General features: G+C 33.5%; 1 protein-coding gene across 14 annotated transcripts in view; it reads right to left on the reverse strand.

Annotated features, from left to right (window-relative positions):
• The window catches only part of LOC118196381 (SEC14-like protein 2), a 208,552-nt gene that overhangs the window by 7,535 nt on the left and 187,872 nt on the right, over nt 1–13,145 (reverse strand). For all 14 annotated transcript variants that reach the window (XM_085814681.1, XM_085814680.1, XM_085814679.1 and 11 more), the window contains exons 5-9: nt 12,757–12,822; nt 9,248–9,341; nt 7,702–7,793; nt 2,158–2,239; nt 1,728–1,808 (exon numbers count right to left, since the gene is read on the reverse strand). In XM_085814681.1, the coding sequence (XP_085670807.1) occupies nt 1,728–1,808; nt 2,158–2,239; nt 7,702–7,793; nt 9,248–9,341; nt 12,757–12,822 (415 nt within the window). The remainder of the gene's footprint in view (nt 1–1,727; nt 1,809–2,157; nt 2,240–7,701; nt 7,794–9,247; nt 9,342–12,756; nt 12,823–13,145) is intronic.

Below are 13,145 nucleotides of genomic sequence, written 5' to 3' on the forward strand. Positions count from 1 at the left end.
TATAAAAAAACATGTTGGATATTCACCTTAAAAATCTTATGCTTGTATTTTTTTATAATAATGCCTTTTAGATTAAAAGTAAACACTTTTTTTCTTTTATGTTGCAGAGAATTTAAGCAACCATTAGATCACACGTTTTCTTTTTCGTTCTGCTTGTTAAAAATCGATAAAATTTAGGACTTGCCTTTTACGAAACAATATACGCGATAGAATATTTCCATTGCATATATCGGAGATATGGGATTCGGTCGATGTATATAAAGAAAAATTCCGTAAAGATTTGCTGCCAACAAATATCCATTCGTAAAGGAATATTGTTGGATGTATCCAAAATTACATTTCTGACTGTACTCAAATTCATTTACAGATGCGCCCAGAGAATTAATATTTACTGTATGGAGAAAAGAGCAATTGGATTAGCAAACAAGGTAATTGTTAATTGGAACACGTACTTTTGAGAAATTTCCCTTCCTAATTATCTAATCAGACAATCAAAAGAATAGGAAGCCTAGCAGAGTAAAGGAAAGCGGCAAAAGTTCTTTTAAAAGATGCAAAATTCAAAAAGCATGCTTCTCGAGCAATAGTTGTTTTATGCATTTGGTAGGGGACCAGAGAGTGTTTCATTGCAGAAGTTCCACATAGGCGACTAAATATTCGCATCGATTTGAATTTTGGAAAAACACATAAGTGCTATTTGCCTAAAAAGAGCGACACTTAATTGAAGGACATTTTAAATGAGTGAATTGGATTATTTAGATTATGATAAAGCGCATGAGGGATATCTGCCTAAGGAAGGGACATCTTCAGAAATTATTTTTTAAGGGAAAGTGGATCGTATTCACGTCACACATAAGCTAAACCACGAACCCATTCAGCAAGAATTTAAACCTCAATCGAATTACCAGCAGTTAGCGATTTTAGCGCTCGACTGCTCACGGCAGCCTTTTGAAAGCCGCTAAGCCAAAAGCATAATTATTCCTGATTACTCGAAGACCTGTGAAACTGAAGAATTAAGACCTTCAGGATTGTAACATTTTAAAATTAAAATTATGGATGCAACGTAGCTCCTCTGAAATCTGGTGCTCATACACAATCCATCAAAAGGCTAATATGGCGGTCGGTAAAATAGAAAATTAAAAAATACTAGGGAATTGCACAACAGCATATAGTAGATTCTTGTTCGTTTGAATTTATGTGGCATCAACTTGAGAAAGATGAGTCTTTATTTGCAGCTATTTTGATAAATTTCAAAGATTTTTAGCTGCTCAATAATTGGCATATTCGCCAAGATTTGTGCCAGCATTTCTGAGTGACAAAACAATATGAAAATACCCAGTGTTATTAGAGATAATACTTGTATAAATCATATGGTGCTTGTTAGATGTTCTATGTCAGAGCTTTTAATTAGTTGAGTTTTTCGTACGATAGGAAGTTAGCTGTATGCAAACAATCAATGTATTAATTCAAAATAGCAAAAGGTGTAATGATAGAAACTTACAATAGTGGTAAAAGAATATTTTAGCAATCTTAATATCCTTTTTTGAAATAGAACGTAGAAATTTTATTTTTTGACTTAATTGATTTTTTTGGTGCTCTTGGCAATCGTATTTTACTTCCTTGTGTTTAAATATAGTCTGTCAAGTGGGATATTTAGAAGGTTGGCAATTTAACAAATACATATAATAATAACAAATATAAATTAACAATAAAAGTTTTAAAAGCTTTACCATTTATGAGATAAGCTGCTTTCAGAGTCTCTGGGTAATTGTCTTGGTACATAGTAATCAGCTGAATGCCTGCATTTATAACTGGAAATAAAAATAATAATGTTTTAGTATCACAGTTTTGATTAATCATTTGAAGTTTTCTCTCTTAAAGTGAAATTAAAGTTATGTACAGGGAGTGTTACATTTGAATTGAAATTAGGAATTAAAAAGTCTATTTTGAATTAAGTTAGTAATTTTGTTTATATTTATCTTTCATATTTTATATCTTGCACATACATATATCTTTTTTGTATATGCATATAGGTAATAATTAGCCTCTTTGTATATAAAGAGGTAGATAAATAGATAGTTATAGATATATCATCAGCGGTTAAATATTATTTTAAATTGCATTTAAAATTTATGATTATTAAACAAGTAAAAACGTTACCTGATTTGTCATAGAACTGCTTCAAGGTGAAGCCATTGAAGTCTAAAATGAATGTGGTTTTCTCCTCTAATTTTACAATTTTCTGAAAGAAAAATAAATTTTGTCAAATGTCACTTCGTACATCATAGGAGTTTCGTGCAGAGAAAAGCAAATGGTGCAATTGAAGAACCATTGGAACAAGGAATAGTAAAGAATCTCACAGTATATACACATTCGAAAAATATAAGAGGCTTTTTTTGATGATTGCAAAGAAGCCTAGATATATTGTAGAAGATATTTTTACGTTTAACAGTAAGGCTGGAACGAAAAAGCATAGATGAAGTCTCTTCAAACGTTGCATATTGAATATATATATATATATATATTTTCCTTTTTGAACTTTAATTCTTAAGTATTTTCCTTTTTGAACTTTAATTCTTAAATGTTAATACTTAAATGTTAATTTCTAAGGGTACCACTTTATTGGAATTACTTTTGGTTTTGATTTTTACCCTTGCCTGCATGAATGACGAAACACGAATTGAATGATTGGAGAGTTAGGTTTGGAGGCAACTTCCCCTTGATAAGTCTGTCTCCTGCCTACTCTACGGTCATTCACATATGCATTTTTTAAAAATTGTTTAATTTAAATTTAATTTATTAAATTAGTAGATTTATTTTCATGGATAGATTTTGCACTAGATTTGCTTATGCTTCTGAATTTAAATGGTATTGTAGATTAGTTCGAGAATTAAATCTTTTACATGTTTGCACATTTTTTTAAAAAATTATTTTAAATTATTTCGGCTTTTTTCCTTTTTTTAGAATTTAAATTTGCTTTTTTACTTTTATACGTATTTGTTAAGAATTTAAATTTGTTTAAATTTATGTTTAAATATGTATATATATATAAACTTTCGATGAGTGATGTCAGTGTCACGGTTATATTGAATAAAAAACTCATGATTAAACTAGTAATTTTATTATGGAAAGAAAGGCAAGTTTCAAGGGCTAGTCACTGCTTAGTTCATGAAATTTCACAGAATTGCTATTCGCGTAGAAAATTTCCACCTACTCATTGCGCATTTCATGTTACACTTCACTTTTTGCTCATTCATCATCGAATCGGTGTTTGACAACTACACTCAGGTCCATAAATTAAGGATAATGCAAAATCAGGCAAAGGAAGAGTTAGAAGCAAAATAAATTTGACTTATTTGTAAAGCTTATGTATTAAACAAAAGGTAAAGAGCAAAAAAAGATGCTATATGTTTGATATTATTAAAAAAATTAGCGATTTTTTCTCCCTGGAGCAAATTACCAAAAAAAAAAAAAAAAAAAACTATTTACAAAAAACCAATATTACTTGGTTGGTATGATTGTTAATACATTGTATGTCTCCCAGACGATGCAATACAGTCCGTACAACGCCTAGGCATGCTGAATATCAAATTATCGATCTGATCTTGGGGGATATTACACCACTCAAAAAGCAATGCTCTCCGAAGTTCCGGTAGACATGTAGGAGGAGGTTGACGGGCTGCAACTCGTCGGCCAAGCATGTCCCACGCGTGCCTCTACTGGATTCAATTCCGGTGAGAATGCTGGCCAGTCCATACGGGTCATATCCTCCGATTGAAGGCATTCGCTTACGATGTTTGCACGGTGAGAACGGGCGTTGTCATCCATAAACACAAATTGTGCGCCCATAGCGCCCCAAAACAAACGTACATGTTGTTCCAGAATGACGTCCCGATAGATTTGGCTTGTCATGGTTCCAATTTGAACATGCAGGTCTGTTCTGGAACCCAGAATAATTCTACCCCAAACGAGCACTCCTGCACCACCGTAACGGTGTCGTTCAATGATGTTTTCTTGGTGGTAACGGGTACCTGGAGCTCTCCATATGAAAGTCCGGCGAGAATCAGACTGCAAGCTAAACCTGGACTCGTCGGAAAACATCACACAAGCCCACTGTTGCAGTGTCCACAATGCATGCTCTCTACTCAAGGCTAACCGCAGGCGACAGTGAGTTGCAGTAAGTGGAACGCATATGACAGGTCTACGAGCATATAGACCAATCCGCCCTAAGCGTCTGTACACGGTCTGCCTTGAAATTGTCGTACCAGTGGCTGAAGAGTGCTGACGAGACAGGTCTGAGGCTGTGCTCCGCCTGTTTCTTTTGGCAGTAACTGCCGAATACCAGTCCTCATTCGGCGTTGTAACTCTGGGGCGACCTGTGCTGTAACGTCTACTCACATTACCATCATCTTGGAATCATTGCCAGAGCCTGGAGATGACACTCTGGGCATTCCAAGTTCGTCTGATACTTCCAGTTGGGTACGCCCACATTGCAGACGGGCGATAATTCTACCACGTAAAAAATCATCCAAATGCGTCCTTTGTGTCATAACTATTCGGTTATTGCACTGAAATGCTTATAAAGCGCCTGCGAACAATTTTACTTCTTTGCTTGTATTTCTTATATATCACTCTCTTACACTGTCGTCATTGTGACGTACCATCGGTGTCATCTGGTTACTTCCTGAAATTTGCATATGATTCTTGAAGATGTGTGTAGTGATTTTACAGGTGATATTAGAGTTCGATTTCTGCGTGACTCCGAATTATCCTTAATTTATGCACAGTATCTTCAAATGAGAAAAAAGATTTGGTGTTAAGTCTGGACTGTAGTAAAGATGATCCATTTGGTTTTTAGTTTATTGATCCAAAAAGGGCTCGAGTTTGAACAAGGAATTATGCGATTGAACATTATCAAGGAGAGAGCATGCTGTGTAGCCGAAACTGGCTATTAACTTCAGCATTCCGTGCTGGTTATTTTAATATACTTGGCATGATGTTTTCAAAGTCTGAGGTTAGACTTGAGTTTATTTTATCTCGGGGCATGATTTCCATCAGCAACATTTCATATCGGTTCCAAAACATCGTATCAGCGATCTTCTTAGTTTCACCGATTTCTTGGGAGATCTTGAGTCCTCCATTCCATGGATTGACATTTCATTTTTGGAGGTGCAGGAGATTAATTAAAATACCATTTTCTATTGATATGTGACTCAAAAATGCATCATCTTTCTAATGACATCGTACCTGGAAGATGAGAGCTGCGCCAACTAACTATTTCGCATGTTCATCGAAGTCTTTCAGTATGTAGTTAGAGCACAACTTTTCAATCCATTTTTGTCAACTTGATAAAGGAGAATACTAGGAAATTGCTTAGAAAGTAATGAAATTCTGAGACGCCGATCTTCGTTAATTTTTCTGTTAGCAGCTATCACTAAATTTTAAAGATTGTCTAACACTGAGCTGTTCATTATGAATATCATTACAGCTTTCAATTATTTCGCTCATTCATGTTCTCAACATTGAATTCGAAGTAGAGTATTGTCCATAAATTTCGCAGATTCCACGTGATTAGCTGATAGCAGGTTTCCACATTCAAAAACTGAACACCAGGCGATATTTCACATTTCGCGGGATTTTCAATTCTCTTAGAATGACTTCAAAATATTCTTCAATTTTGGGATATAAAGAAATTCGATTACCGACAGTCTCAAAAAATTACTGCATGTGAATAATTTACAGCATAGCATTTTGTATAAAATTATTACTAGATATTACTCATTTCTGACATTTGCATTTTCCCCACTTCTGTCAGTATTAGGCCAGTTATGTCCACCAGCCTGTATCTAACTGCATACCATTTAGTGATTGCAGCATCAGTTTCAGTACATTTATTTCTCCAAGAACTAGCCAAAATTGCTTAATTTATTTTTTGCCTTCTCATATCAGTTATACTGAGAAATGAAATGCGACTAAGCAGAATAGTAAAAGATGATGTTCGTATTCAAGGCTCATAATAGTCGATTAGTAACATTATGTAGTAATAATTTAATACGCAGCAAATCATTGGCTGCTGTCAGTTAATATTTTCTTAATAAGAAATATAAAATTATGTCTTATAGCAACCTCTGATCATTCCTGATTGCCGACGTTTGCATAACATCTATGCGTAGGTATCAGTAATTTTATATCAAGATAAAGCTCTTTAAAGTTTAAGTCAACTCCTGAACTGAATATGGGGTATGTTCATTACTTATTTGATAACGATGAGGTTTTCTTATTTTATTTCTACTCAAACATGTAACTGTGATAGTAATATTTAACTTTTTGCTTAGCCTAAATAAGATTACGCGATTTTATATACATACTATAAATACACATGTACATGCAGATGAAATCTTGTTGCGAAACAAAAGACAACTAAGATCTTTTCCTGCAAATAATTGCCCAACATTTTCAGGATCTTATGAACTTGGTATATACTGCCGTAGAGTTAAAACTATTTTCATTATCAAAGATGATAGGTAATCCGTTGAAAGGGTCATAATTCTCTAAAGGAGCGTTTCTCTATCTGCCATGGACTACAAGTGGTTTTCGAAGCTTGGCCTTGTGGCTCTGTTATATTTCCAAAAAAGAAACAATTAAGATTCAAATTAACTGCGTATACGACAGACACTACAGCTGGAAATCTGAGAGTTTGGAAATTAGACGTGGTAATTGTCAATCACATTTTCCCAAAGACTGACATTTTATGATATTAATTACTGGTTATCCTACTTAACAGACTTCCCAGTCTAGTCTCACTCTCTAACAAAAGAGAGATTGTGATGCTTCTTACCGATATACATCCAAGCATAGGACAGTTAAACAAGAATCAGCAGGTTCATCCGTCTCATTATTTTAAGTACCAACGTTTATTTCATTTTTAGTTAATAAGATAATCCAAATCTAGCAGCCTTAGATTATTAAAACAAATGTGAGTTTTCTTCTGTTACATTAATTACTAATACCAGTATAAAATGATATTCGTTTTAATTAATAGTATGTAAAAGGCATAATTACTGGAAGAAACAAATGCTAAATAATTGCTTTCTGAGGAAATAAGAGTAAGTGATATGTACAGCATTTCAATTTATAAAGGTAGCTCCTACTTGAAAAGTGTTTGAAAAACGCTGTCCTAAGGTATCAGTTAGGCAGTTCTTGAAGGTATAAAAGCTTAAGAACAATCTCTTCAACCAGTTTCTCTCTTTTCTTTCCTTGTTTCTTTTGAATTCTTGTGGTTGCAATTCGTGGAAGATTAAATCTTTTTTTTTTTTTTTTTTTTAACTTTCACTACTGCCTAACGTAATTAAAGTACAGTAACAGATAAAATAATACAAAAGAAAATTACAGCATTCCTTGGTAAACTCGTGATTATAAACGAAAACGTCCGTCTCATTAGCAAAGCCGGTTTTAAAAGGAAATAAAATAATTGTGAGAAACTAGAAAGTTGTTCAGAATTAAAAGATATAAATCATCCAAAATTTCTGGAACATGTTTATTTCTTGTAATTTTAGATTAAATATTCTTTTATAAACTGCCCATAAACGGCCTTTCACCTTTATTTCGCGATATTTTTCAGCCTGATTGCGTAAATTAAACGTAAGTAGAAAGAGTAAAAATTAATAATATCCTATTAGCAAAACGAAGTAAATATATTCGTACCTTCTTCTTCTCTTGCACCATTTTCAGATCATGTTCCAGCATGTATATGAGAATTTTCATCATGTCTACGATGCGTAGAGAATATACAAAACCTAAAAGATAAATTTATCAATTTCAGTGAAACTTTTCCTTTTCAGACTTTATACTGATATAATTTTGTTTTTTATCTCAGAGAAAATTACTCATGAAAAATAATAGAATATTGTGAGGAATACTGAAAAAAAAAAATGTTTTTATTGTTTATGTTTAAGTAAGTTTTTGTAAGGTAGCTTATATGGGTTAGAAAACATTTTAAGTATCATAAATACAATTTTTTTTTTTTTAATTCTGAACGAATTTCATTACAGTTATTGCGAAAGAAACCTGAATTAGATAATTAAGCATACATATTGCTAATAAATGTTTACATTATTATGAGGTTTGCGTTTTGATTTATTCATTAAAATTGCTTTCCAGTCTTCATTATTATTGAACTAAAGGATATTTTTGTTAAGGGGACTCATACACCTTAAAACCCATAAGATGTTCGAATAGGTGACTGTCGCAAGAATTGGGATAACTTATTTATTTTAAAAGCAATTACTACCAACTTTTTACAGCTGACTACATAATATACCTGCTTTCTGAAATAGTAATCAGAAAATTTGTGTTGCCACAAATATTTTTATAATTTAATCTGCTCTGTGACAACATTTTTCGTCATGTTTCCAACTTGCGCGCACAGTTTCAAACATTCTGTTTCATAATTTAATTCCATATTTAATATATAGCTTTTATAACATTTGGAAATTACTGTGAACCTAAAATTCTAAAAATTTCATGTTAAATTTTTATTTTATTTTGAGTTAAGTTTATAAAATGTATTTTATTAACAAAATTTTTAATGTTTTCGTCCATATAATTTTTCAGTATTAAAATATTCATCGGATTGTTGGTTCAGTTAGAAAGTAGTGCCCATATAAAGAATTCCATTAAATTTTAAGTATGTACCATTAGCCATTTTTAAAATATCATGCGCGCAAGGTGGAAACATGGCGAAATATTTTGTCACAAAGAGGATTAAATTACAAAAATATTTGTGGCAACACAAACTTTCTGGTTACTATTTTCCAAAGCAGCTATATTATGTAGTCAGCTGTAAAAAGTTGGAAGTAATTGCTTTTAAAATAAATAAAATATCTCAATTCTTGCAACAGTAACATATTCGAAGATCATAAGGGGTTTAAGGTGTATGAGTCCCCTTAAAATTATGTTTAGCTGCTATATGCGTATTAGTATCGGATTAAGAAGGTTATATGGGTTTTAACTTAATGGCAGAGGCAAAGTGTAGGGTACAAAAGTATTAATATATCAAAAAATAATTTTAATAAAATACAATCAAATTAAATTAAGAATCTTTCGTATTATAAGATAGCATACGTGAAACAGTTTTTTACAGAAAGATATATGCGTCAATGTTGCCTATTGGTCATAATTTTGGAGGCTACAAATGTTACAACTTCGTACCTTTTTTTCAATAAATTTTAAAGTTTAGAAAAAATATTACCTTTATAATCACAGATACCAGCCATGAACAGCCTGACAACGCTGTGTTCTTTATCAAATCCTAGACATTCCGTGATTGGATGCTTTTTATACACCTGCGAACAGAAGAAATGGTTTAGAAGAAATCACATTTTGGGAGAAAAAAGTAGTTTCTTAAGAGATTATTATAAACACCACATGAATACACGGTCTTTCCCAAAGTAATGAGAATATATACTTTGAATTGAACACATAAGTAATTAATTGTTGTTTATCAGCTCCGAAATAGACATCCTGCTATCGAATACCGAAATTTTAGCATTTTCGTCAATTTTCTTTATGATGGGAAAAATCTTCATTTGAAATGTTGTAGCAGCTGCCTAGACGCTATCATGTATCCTAAAATGATGTCCTTTGAGGCAGGTTTTGAGCTTGTGGGATAATTTAAAAAATAAAAAATCGCTCAAAGCCCAATCAGGGTTGTATAAAAGATGAAGAAGGCTTGTGATATTATTTAACAAAATAGTATTGTTATGAAATGTACAGGCGGGGTGGGATAGCTTCCCCGCAAAGCAGTTTTAGGGTTGCCATAAAATAACAAGGGAAGGCAGGGTTGCCACATATGGCGACAAAATTGGCGATGTGCCATGGACGAATGGAGAACCTTCTGGAACGAATTCTTGCCGGTTTAACCCAAAATGTTCTCGAACACAAGTCGAAAGCTATATAAGCCCTGCTGGAGTGCGAGATAGTTAGTCTCGAGTTAGACAGTCCGTGCGGAGTCGATCGAGTTGACAGTCGGGCAGCGAGTGCATCGAAAGAGTCTCTTAGTGTATCGCGGTTAGTGCATTGTCGAGAGAGTGTGTTGAGCTCTGGGAACGACTGAACCGAAGAGTCGGGAACTGGGCTCTGTGCGTCGTGCATCGCAAGTTGTAGCGTGGAGAGTCTCGAGAGTACGTGGAGTTCCGAGAACGACCGAGCGGAGTCGGGAGCTGTACTCTGGTGCTTTGCAGTGAAGCTGCCTTCATCGTGATAGCCTGAAGGCTGTGTCGCTGATTGTTTCACCTTGTTTATAGTAGATCTTCGACGACTGTAAAAAGTGACGGAGCTGTCCTGGTTAATATTGGATAAATAAAGTGTATTTCGATACTTTATCAAGTGCTGTCATTGTTATTCACTCCAAATCTACGAACTCCGTAACAACTGGTGTCAGAAAAATAACGTAACAGTATTACCTCATGGGCTTGATGAAGAGACAATGTGCTTGCAATCCATATACATTTTTTTTAACCTCGAGAACCTGTAATGTATATGCATTTTACGTTAATCTGCCCATGTATGTCTTGTGTCACCTGACAGCTTGGTTTGGAGACAAACACCATCCGCACTGATCGTCCTCAACAATTGCAACGTTTCAGAACCAGATCTTCCGCATTTGAGAAAAACTAATCTTGCGTCATGTTTGAAATTCCTCTGTATTTTGACCCATCGCAAGGCACAAAAACATTATATTTTGCTAGCGTGCAGACCTCCTGATAAATGTCAAATTGTATCCTGGTTTCCCTTTCACCCGCCTCAAACTTATTTCCCATTCCTGACCTTTTCTGCACCGCAAAAGAAAATTATGCTCGTTACTTTTGACCGTGTATGCCATAAATCAGAAATGGTCAACTGGCGCCCAAGGCAATGTTTACAGTATTTATCTGGACTGACTACAGACTTTCGAATGAATGTTATGTTCATTTATTATTATTATTTTTTTTTTCTTTCTGATTTCATCCAGTAAAATGCGAACTAAAACACGCTACTTAAATGGCACTGACATTTGAAAATCGATATCACGAGAAAAGTTAAATACTCTAGTGGGACAATTTCATCAGTGTTTTGAAGCACAAACATGCGTTAATGTATTATTATTACATTAAGAAAATGGTGAAATAGGCACAGAGAAAGCACCTTATTGATAACTGATTTGAGGATTTATTGATTATAGCAACATCATACTGGAAACTGATGTTGATAAACTTGTTGTTTCTCATAAACAACTCTCGATGTTCTCACTAACTTGAATTATATTTTAAGTTTTACAAGTTTAAGAAAAGATATCTTGTTAAAATGCATTCAAAATGGCATTTCGAATTATATTTGTGACACCTTACGTTTGTTTGCAATTTCCTTCAAATCTGTTCAACTTTTTGAAAATTAATTTGGAATGCATATTAGGACAAGGAATTCTTTCCAAGAAAACCGTTCACGGTTTCAGATGACTTTAGAGGCTGAACTTTGGAGATGTCTACTCTGGAGATGGTTGCCTTGAAAATTTATGTTATATGAAGCATTGATCACTTTCAGAGGTAGCTGTCTTGTCAAATGGTGGCCACAAGAGGATTAACTGTACTATTTTCGGAATAATCTGCATTTATTACAATAGACCATATTCGTAAATGTTGTCCTAAATTCGAAATTGTGAGGCCCTTGGTATCGAAACATTTAAAATTAACCTTCATATGTACTGAAGAAAGCCGCCTTTACCATTAACTATAAGCAATATTCAAAAATACATTTAAAAACTAAAAAATCTTCCAGAGTAATTTGTGGTATGCAGTAAAATAGAGCTTTCGTATGCGTTTAGGAATCAAAATCAGTACACGTATGACACGTTACTAAAAATGATTCAAATAGTGATTTACGACACCTATGAAATTTCAGATGCGCGTTGAAACACTTACAGGACCGAAAATGAAACAAACGAAAAAAAAAATTCCTGTATAACTTATGTGCAATTAATAGTAAACTAAAGCTGAACGCTGATTTAATCGCAATCTCAGAAAAGCACTAAATTTATCTTGCCTTAATAGTAAAGACGTTGTTCTGGAGTTTCGTTAGAATTTATTCCAGACGACTTAAAAGCTGAAACTTAACGACGATTCTTTCTCGAATCTTTTAAAAGGAAGTATTGGTTTAACTCAAGGGCATTACAAACACTGCCCGGTAGTCTCACAAATAAAGAGACTTCTATTTTTATAAATATATTGTAATTTTAAAGAGTTAGTGTAAGTTAGAAATGCTACAAAATTCTCGAGGCTTATGAATATTGTTAAGACAGCCCTGTTAAAATACGCGTAGGTTTACACAGATTCATTACTGTGAGCACCAGAACGATTTCAATTATTGTCATACAGAAACTGAAAGATATGAATCATGAAATGTTTTCACCCGGGAGAAATATCCTAGATTGTATAACATGCCACGAATTATGGTACATATTAAAATACGATAATGATTAAAATATAGTTCCTCAGGCTAAATCATAAAATATAGAGGGACGTTTAAAGTATCCTGTTATAGCATAATGAAATTATAAATTGCATTATGCAAGTCCATTGTCTTAGAATCTTGAATTTCTTATTTTACCATTGAAATTATGCACAGTTAAACAACCCGAAAAAATATTGTTAAGCTGCACATTGTTGAAATTAAATCAATTAAGCTACAAAAAGCTTTAACTGGGAGATAGAGTTTTGCACTCACTTCTGGTAGTTCATAAGCTGAAGTTAAGATTGTGTCAGCTCCAAGTTTCTTTCGGAATTTGAAACTCTAAAAGAGAAATAAAAAAGACTTAAGAATTTATCTTTCGTTAAATTATCGGCAGATATCATATTTACATACATAAAGTGGTAAAATAATTCCGTAAAGTTTAGAAATACTTAAAAAATTTGAATCCGTTTTACAGAAATCAATTACACGATGAGGAACTTTTTATGACAGGGAAATTATTAGTTTAGATTTTCATCAGTAAAAGGTTAAATTAGTTGAATACGGCAAAGTCTCGAGTGCTGCCTGCCTAAGAGAAAGGGTACCTTCGTGGAGGACTTCATATTCACGTTACACATGGGTAAAACTCCGAAAACCAACCATGG

The sequence above is a fragment of the Stegodyphus dumicola genome, chromosome 4 (assembly GCF_044657685.1).
Source record: "Stegodyphus dumicola isolate Sdum_Otavi_A_Nest chromosome 4, ASM4465768v1".
Classification (NCBI taxonomy): Eukaryota; Metazoa; Arthropoda; class Arachnida; order Araneae; family Eresidae; genus Stegodyphus; species Stegodyphus dumicola.